This window comes from Podarcis muralis, chromosome 17 (assembly GCF_964188315.1).
Source record: "Podarcis muralis chromosome 17, rPodMur119.hap1.1, whole genome shotgun sequence".
Lineage (NCBI taxonomy): Eukaryota > Metazoa > Chordata > Lepidosauria > Squamata > Lacertidae > Podarcis > Podarcis muralis.
Window position 1 is genome coordinate 17,812,126 of NC_135671.1, and position 8,791 is coordinate 17,820,916.

General features: G+C 43.8%; 1 protein-coding gene across 1 annotated transcript; it reads left to right on the top strand.

Annotated features, from left to right (window-relative positions):
- The first annotated feature begins 7,181 nt into the window (after positions 1-7,181).
- On the top strand, positions 7,182-7,994 carry LOC114587720 (tetraspanin-3-like). The gene has a single exon (XM_028712382.2). It carries the CDS (start codon positions 7,182-7,184, stop codon positions 7,992-7,994), a length of 813 nt encoding a protein of 270 aa, XP_028568215.2.
- The last annotated feature ends 797 nt before the right edge of the window (positions 7,995-8,791 follow it).

Genomic DNA, 8,791 nt, shown 5'->3' on the forward strand with positions numbered 1-8,791 from the left:
TATTTTATCTAAGCTGTATTAGCGATTACATTTGCATTTGAATTTCAGCCCCCATCATTTCATATGCAGAAACAACCCCAGAGAAAACAGGACAACATTCATCATGTTAGACGGATCTGTCACAGGAAAAGAAACTGTTGAGGCTATTCTAATTTAATTTCCCCCCTTGATTTTTATACCCCCTTATCTATTAGCTCAAGATGGTGCAAAAAAAAAAAAAGACACCCCCAAACAAATACCTAATACATTAAGATGGAACCATAAAAATCTTATGACATAAACAATATGCATCCTTCCAAAATTTATTGACAAGAAAAACAACCTTCCCCTCTCCCACAGCACGGAGAACACATCCAAAAGGAATGGTGGCGTCTTAAAATGGTTCTGAAATGCAGCCAGGGAAGAGTGTTGCATGGCTTGAGAGCTTCAACTGAGCAAGTTGATCCATGGACCTTTGAGATTCTAATTTTGCACAAAAAAATGAGTATGGGAGGAAAGAAACCTTAACTAGTTGTAAGGGCTGAATATGCAGGCTTTGTACACCATTTAAAGCACCTCCCCCCCCCCATTAAAAAACAACTCACACTACAAATCCTGTAGTTTGTTAAGGGTGCTGGGAATTGCAGCTCTGTGAATGGTAAACTATAGGTCCCATCGTTCTTTGGTGATGTGTGTGCTTTGAGTGTGTGGTAGATACATGGCCAGAATTAGAATTGACACCAAATGTCACCTAAAGCAGTTGTATGAGGCAAAATTACCTGAAGGAAGTGAAAAGAGTGTGGCTAAGGAAAAGTTGCATTCCTTACAATAGGGGGAGTGTCCCAACCATCAGGCAGTGAGAGGCAGCTACCTCAGGCAGCAAAAAGTTAATAACTGAATTTAGTATTATTGTATTTTCAATTCCTGGGAGAGGTGCTTGTTGGACTTTCTGCCTTAGATGCCCCAATAATGGATACTTCGCAGCTTTACTAAAGGGAAGGGAGAACAGCTTCCTGCTCCATTTTGGGCAGAAAAATGTCTTGGTTCAGCCCTGATTCAACACAGGTTTCCCCGAACACCACTGAATGTGAAATTTGGATGTGAATTCAGTGGTTTCATGACCTTTCTTGGATAAAATACGAAGAATCCTGAGGTAAAGCTCAAGGGAGCTTTATGCATTTGTAAAGTGGAATTCTGAGGCACACTTCAAAGGAGAAACTTCATAGGGATGTTAAGAGAACTAAAAAACATTTTAAAGTGATGGTGTATGTGATGGGGGGGAGTATTCACTCATATCTGTAAGGATGTCTCTCAGATATGTGTATAATTTCAAGGTACTGTATATAATTATATCTTCATTGCATCACTCTCCATTTGAATCATAGAATTGTAAGGTTGGAAGGGACCCTGAGGGTCATCTTGGCAGAGACTGCTTTAAATTATTTACCATACATTTCCCCCAGGATTTTGTCCTTAAAATCCCTCTTTCATAATAAACAGCCTGATTCAGAGTGGCAAATTTTAGGACCCTCAGTGTCGACGCTTCACTTTCCCCAACTGCTGTGTCCTTTGGAATGCACTGGGGCAGGAACTGTCTCACCCTATGGATGTATGCACCCATAGCTAACTGAAACAAGAGGTGATGTCAGCTGAGGCCTCTAGGCTTTAATGCCATACAGATATTTACTACATAGCTGCATAACGTACCCTGAGCAGAAAGGTGTTGGGGTAACCGAAGATACACTTTCTCAGTACTGGCAACAGATTCCCAAGTAGAACATGACTGCAATAAACAAAGAAGAAGAAGAAGAAGAAGAAGAAGAAGAAGAAGAAGAAGAAGAAGAAGAATAGGAGGAGGAGTAGTTTGGATTTGATATCCTGCTTTATCACTACCCGAAGGAGTCTCAAAGCGGCTAACATTCTCCTTTCCCTTTCTCCCCCACAACAAACACTCTGTGAGGTGAGTGGGGCTGAGAGACTTCAAAGAAGTGTGACTAGCCCAAGGTCACCCAGCAGCTGCATGTGGAGGAGCGGAGACGTGAACCCGGTTCACCAGATTACGACTCTATCGGTCTTAACCACTACACCACACATTTCCTGGATCGAATTGTACAGACCTATAACTGGGGTTTTCCTCAGCCCGGTTCACACATAATGCTAAGCAGATATGAGGAACTTTTTGGCCCTCCAGTTGTTGCTTGCAGAATCAGCCCCAGCAAGCGTGGCCAATGGCCTTTCAGCAACACTTGGAGGGCTGAAGGTTCTCCAGAAGTTCTTTCTTCTCACCCCCTTCTGTGAAAAGCACACATGAAAATAATGAAAACTCAAAAGAGTATTGGGATGGTAAACAGTGGGAGACCGATACGCATTTCCCCAACACCTGCTTTTACAAGGTCCAAAGAGTCAGACTGAACAGAATGAGAAATCACACACTGGGAAATATTGAGACAGACTGCAGCCTTTAGGCCTCTATAATGGCTGGAATTCTCTCGTGCCTATTCAGGGAGAGACAACGGCAAGTGCCCACAGTGGAACAGCCTCAAGGTGCTGCGTTGCTCCTTTCAGGCTTCAAATGCCTTTCAAAGCTTGCAGAATGAGCTTACAATAAAGAGCATAGTAATTCAAATGTTAATATCTCATTAAGTTTTATGAGCAGAGAGGGAAGAGGGAAAATAGAAAAGAAAGCAGCAGCAATGGAGCCTTTTCATGTGAAGTCAACAATAATATATATATAAAAAAAACATACGGTACACTTGCCAATAGACTTGGAGGTATTTTCTGCATCATTCTGCTGTCACTGGGTCATAGCATCAGTGGGGAAAAGCTGAAGGAAGGTGCTTTGGGAATTTTCCTTTAAAAAATCAGCACAGACTTGAGATGGAATGGACTTGCTGATCTACTCATGTACAAGGGACACAAACTGGATCAAGACTTTCATCCTAGCCTGCAAGATGGCCTGGTTCACATATTACGCTAAACCACAGTGTATTAAACTACAGCTTAGTATCATGTGTGAACCTTGGTCCTTGCCCAGAGGCTTAACTATGGAATGTAGAAAGAGCCTGCAAGATCAGGTCAATGGTCCCTCTAGTTGAGCCAGTGGCCAACCAGATACCTCTGTGAAGCACACAAGCAGGGCATGAGCTCAACAGCACTTTGCCCACCTAAGAGTCACAACAACTGGTATTTAGAGGCATGGTGCCTCTGGCAGTGGAGACAGAACATAGCCATCATGAATTTGTCTTGTCCTCTTTTAAAGTAATTCAAGTTGGTTTGTTAGTTTAAAATAATTCAAGTTGCGGCCTTGGACCCATGTACCTACGGGACCGCCTCTCCTGGTATGCCCCATGGAGGACCTTAAGGTCCATAAATGACAACACCTTGGAGGTCCCAAGTCGCAAGGTGGTTAGATTGGTCTCAACTAGGGCCAGGGCCTTTTCAGTACTGGCCCCATCTTGGTGGAACGCTCTGTCACAAGAGACTAGGGCCCTGCGGGACTTGACATCTTTCCGCAGGGCCTGCAAGACAGAGCTGTTCCGCCTGGCCTTTGGTTTGGACTCAGTCTGACCCTTATGTTTCCCTCCCCTTATGGTTTTGATCTATGGGCTACTATTAAAAGGAGGCTGCATTTTAAATTATATTTTAACCTGCATTTTAAATTGGTTTATTTATTTTAATTGTAATTTTACTGGTGTTAGCCGCCCTGAGCCCGGCTCTGGCCGGGGAGGGTGGGGTATAAATTTAAAAATATATTATTATTATTATCACTGCCTTCTATGGGAGGGAGTTCCATAGTTTAATGATGTGCTGCATAAAGAAGTATTTTCTTTTATCTGCACTGAATCTTCCAACATTCAGCTTCATTGAATGTCCACAAGTTGTAATGTTATTGGGGGTGGGGGGACTTTCCTCTATCTGCATTCCCCATGCCAGGCATAAATGTGTATACTTCTGTCTTAACACATCTTATTCACCTTTTCTCTAAACTAAAAAGTCCTAAAAGCAGTAACCTTTCCTTGTGGGAAAGTCGCTCCATCCTCTTTATCATTGCCATTGCCTTTTTCTGAATCTATTCCAACACCTCCAGACCAGAACCATGCAAAAGAATTCCAGATTCAGTCGCATCACAGATTTGTACAATGGCTTTATGACATCAGCAGTTTTATTTTCAATTCATTCCCCAATTATTCCTAGCATGGAATCGGCCTTTTCCACAGCCGCTGCCACCTTGGGACGACATTGCCATCAAGCATCCCACTACGACCCCAAGCTCCCATTCCTGGTCAGTCATTCCCAGTTCAGAAAATGTGGCTTGGCTGTAGTCACTACCAAACAGTGGCTTTAATGTAAAACGGTAAACAGGAGAGCTTGGAGGGATGAGGGCTGGCCATGATAGCTATATTGTACCTCCATTGCTGGAAACAGCATCCTTTGAATACCTGTTTCTGGAACTGCAGGTGAAGAAAAGGACCTTTGCACTCAGGTTCTGCTAATGGGGTTCATACAGCCATCTAGCTGGCCCTCGTGAGAACAGGTTGCTCAACTAGATGAGCCTTTGGCCTGATCCAGGAAGGCTCCTATAATCTGTCAGTTAATGCTAAATATCTTACAGAGGAGAAACATTGAAGCAGCACAGCACAAGGCCAGACACTACAGATAGATGAGATATATTTTAAAAATCTAGTGATTTTACTTGCTATTGTCAAAACTATTGGGCGTCAGAAAAAGAGAAAGAAACGCATTATCTATCAGCCAGGTGTGTGACAGCCTACTGTGTCTGTCCTCGCAGGCTGCAGAGCTGCCAACTTTTCAGCCATTTATTGTCATTCAGCTTTTAACTGCTGCTTGATGAACAGATATCTGTAGATGAGAAAGTTTAGCCCTGTGCTTTGCCTGCTGGTTTCTGCACAGCAAACTCCAGGCTGTGCAGAAACTTAGCCAGGCAAAAGAGCTGGCTAAGAAGATTCCATTTCCTGATCAGTTGGCAATCTTACCAGTCAGGATTAAAACGGGAGGTTTATCAAACACCCGTTGCGCTAATTTCACCTTGGCGGATCACAAACACTGCAGTTAGCCAAGGCTGCAAATGTGAGGATTCCACAAAAAAGTTGCTTCATAGGTCTGGCCCTCATTCTGCAATTACTTGCACTTCTGCTAGAAATCAGCATTGAGGTTAGGGCAGGAGGAGGGACCAGCTGTGGCTTTGTATGTGGAAGGCTCCAGGTCCAATGAGCCTGGCATCTCCAGTTAGAAAGGAGCAGGTAGTAGATATGGAGAAAGTGTCACGCAGTGGTAAATCAATCAAAGCAGAGTCTTCATAAATAGAATGAAACTGAAGAAAATAAAGTTGTTCATAAACAGCATAGTTCAAGAGCATACACAGAGTGCTCATAGCAGCTATTTGACTCTTCACAGAGGCACAGTCTTAGTTACGGATTTACTAGAGTCCTGGAGCCACTCTTGTCTGCAACAACACAACACACACACTGGCTGAGACACACAGAGAGACATTGGCTACTTTTATAGGGAGAACGAGTCATCACTCAAGATGAGCCATGAGTCACAGTGACTTAGCAGTTTGCTGTTAGCAGTTAGCAGGTTTGAATGATTGTGTAGTCCTTGTAGTCCTTACTGCTTCTGCTCTCAAGAACCTTTGTCTCATGACAGAAAGAGCCTCCTTGCCAGAAGAAGCCAGAGAACCGCTGTCAGTCAGAGTAGACCATACAGGGCTAGATAACCAAATAGCCTAACCTGGTAGAAGGTAGCTGTGGCAATGTTCAGGGTAGCAGAAGAGGATATATTGTTTATTAATATCCTTCCTAACTTGTGCTATCAAGTTCCTTTACTTAGCAGAGTGCATTCCTCCTTACACAGCAGAAAACTAGTTGCAAACTCATGCGAGTTTCTTAAGACAATACGCAAATCAATCTGGCTTGTCCAGATTGAAATGTGTTCTGGTATTTTCCCGGTAAGACCCCTTGAATCCCTCCTAAAAGAATAAAGACACCACAGTCTTATTCAAAAGCAATAAAAAGAAAGTTTACTCATGATCAGGCAGAGCACAGTGTGATCCCTGAAGGCAGGCTTAAGGCTTAAAGCTGCAAGCATATACAAACAGGTTTACCCCATATGTGGGTTGACCTAGTGACTGCACTTAGCAGTCCGGGAAGTTCACAGGCTGAAAGGAAGATGGAAAAGAGGGAGAGTGGCAGCATGCCTTTTCCTTTTACCAGGTGTGGAAAAGTCATGCCCACCCACTAGTTGCATGCAAGGAAGGATGCTCCAGGCCAGGAGGAACAGGAAGTTTCAATTGGCTGGACCAAACATTTCCTTGCATGTCCACTCTAGGAAAACAAGGAATGTTGTACTTGACTGCTCTCAGTGGACTCCATCCCACAGTAGCCACTTCCAACCTTCTGCCCACCAAGAGCACAATCCTATGTGCATCTATTTGAAAGGAGGTCTCATTGAATTCAAGAACGCTTGCTTCCAGGTAAGTGGGTTTAGGAACACAGTCACAGTAGGGTGGGGAATGGAGAGCAAAGATTAAGGTTATCCCTTAAAATTGGCAGGCGGTGGATTTTAAGACCAAGAAAAGGAAACAAAGGAAGAGGCAAAGCCTCAAAATAGCATTGGAAAAATGTTCTTTTTAAAAAATCAAATCAAATCAAATAGCAGTCCTTGTAAAACAATAGCACGCCCAGCATGTTTCAGCTGACAACAATAGCTTCTTCGTGGTACAAGATGAAAGGTTCTCCTGTCAAGGCAACAGCTTGCTGAGACAAATAAAAAGGATTTGTTCACACAACACACAATCAACCTCCAAAAGCACACTTCCAGATGACCTGTTTATTATGCATTTTATCCTGCTTTGATTGCAGGGAGATTACTTAGTGTCGGCTACTTAAGGAGCATTCATTCTGATTTATCTGCAGGGAGGTGAGATGACCCTGGTTCCTGCGGAAGCCAAATAATCTGACCTGACATAAGAAAACTCCTGATACCTATTTAAATTTTCACTGGACCATATATTTTTCCAGAATGAGGGCCACACAGAGCTATCAGCACTAGGGCTTGCTGCTTGCTAATTAACCAGGGATTTGGGATAGGCCCTCCCTATCACCTGCCAAGAAATATGGAGAAACCTCCACAGAATGTGAGACTGAGATTTTGAGTGGCTATAGCGAAGATTCCTTCCAAAAATGAAGCGGGTACAGCTTAATCCCAGCTTTAACCCTTCCTTAATGTGCATAACAGAGTCCTGGAGCAGAGCCTTAGCTAAAGTTGTGTTGACGCTCCTTGGCTTCCTTCTCTGGGGAGCTGCTGTGGCTTTAGTCCTTGGTGGTGCATTTGTAATCCTCACCTACAGAAGCTACGGAGTCTTCTTTCAGAACAGATTCTTCCTTGTGCCAGGCTGGCTGGCCATCATGGCTGCTCTTCTGCTAGTCCCCACTGGTGCTTTGGCTATATGCGCCCCAGTTAAGAACTCTCGCCTTCACCAGGGGACTTTGATGTACTTTCTGTTGGTCCTTCTCTGCCTAGAGGCATCTTCAACCATCATGACCCATGTCTACTGTGTCAAAGCAGGCCATCAACTGAAAAACAGCATGGACCACTTCTTTCTCCAATACAACAGAACTGCTCCCCATCACCGTAGCAACAGGGCTGTTGATGCAACCCATAAGCAGCTGAAGTGCTGCGGAATCGACAACTACACTGACTGGACGGCAGCGCTGCCAACTCATCTCCAAGCTGGGCATGTCTTTGCCCCCGAAAGCTGTTGCAAAGAGGCTTATTTGGACTGCAGGGGTGACGTAAGCCAGCCGGAGAAGCTATTTAAGGAAGGCTGTCTTCAGAGACTGGAAGGGAGGCTGCATTTTGTTATGGGATATATGGCTTGGTGTTGTATGGTGGTGGTTTGGTTGGAGATGCTGGCCGCTCTTAGCAATGGAATACTTATGAAGGAACAGCCATTCCAAGACTTCCAAATTCTTGATTCTGCTGCTTTCTCATAGGCAACAAAATTAGTCCCTTTCCATCTTAGCTGAAGTTATTGCGCGCTGCTCTCAAAGCTTGAGATGGCCTTTGTAAAACTATGGGAAATATGAGACTAAAACCCCTTCTTGGTATATAGATGCCACATCTTCTCTCTCTCTCTCTCTCTCTCTCTCTCTCTCTCTCTCTCTCTCTGACTAATACTAAATAAATGAATGCATCTGAAAACTTTGGACGGTGGGCAATTTTTCTAGCATTGCATGTGTGACAGTGAATCCTTTGATACTGGTTGCCTTTGCTACTGATTGTACAGTTGCAAACTCTTCCACTGCTCTGGAAGTAAAGCTGTTTGAATGTTGGCAGTCCAACTTTAGTGAGGGAAAGAAAAAAATTATGTTGGTCATTAAACCTCACACAGACCAAGGTCTGGAAAGAGGTCCCATCAGGTAGAGAAACTTAAGAGAAGAAGGTCTGTAGTGCTGAGTAGGTACATAAAAGAAAGATTAAGTGAAGGAAAGGGAATTATGCTAGAAAGGGCACTGTAGAAATGAAGGATGAGAAAAGAATGAAAGGGGGTCTGACAAGGGGGGTTTGGAGGACTCAAAGCTGCAGGCCTGGGAGCTTAGTATTCCAAGATATATGACTGCTGTGCCTTTAAGAGTTGTCAGGCTTCGGAGAAATGGCTTCTGCCCCCACTTTGGCTGTGCATCAGCAGAACAAAGCAATTAGAGTCCCTTACCATTTTAAGAGTGTTTAATGATCCCAGCAAAAGAACACAGCAGCCATTCTTGGAGTGAAGGTGCTCCCAATTAAGTTT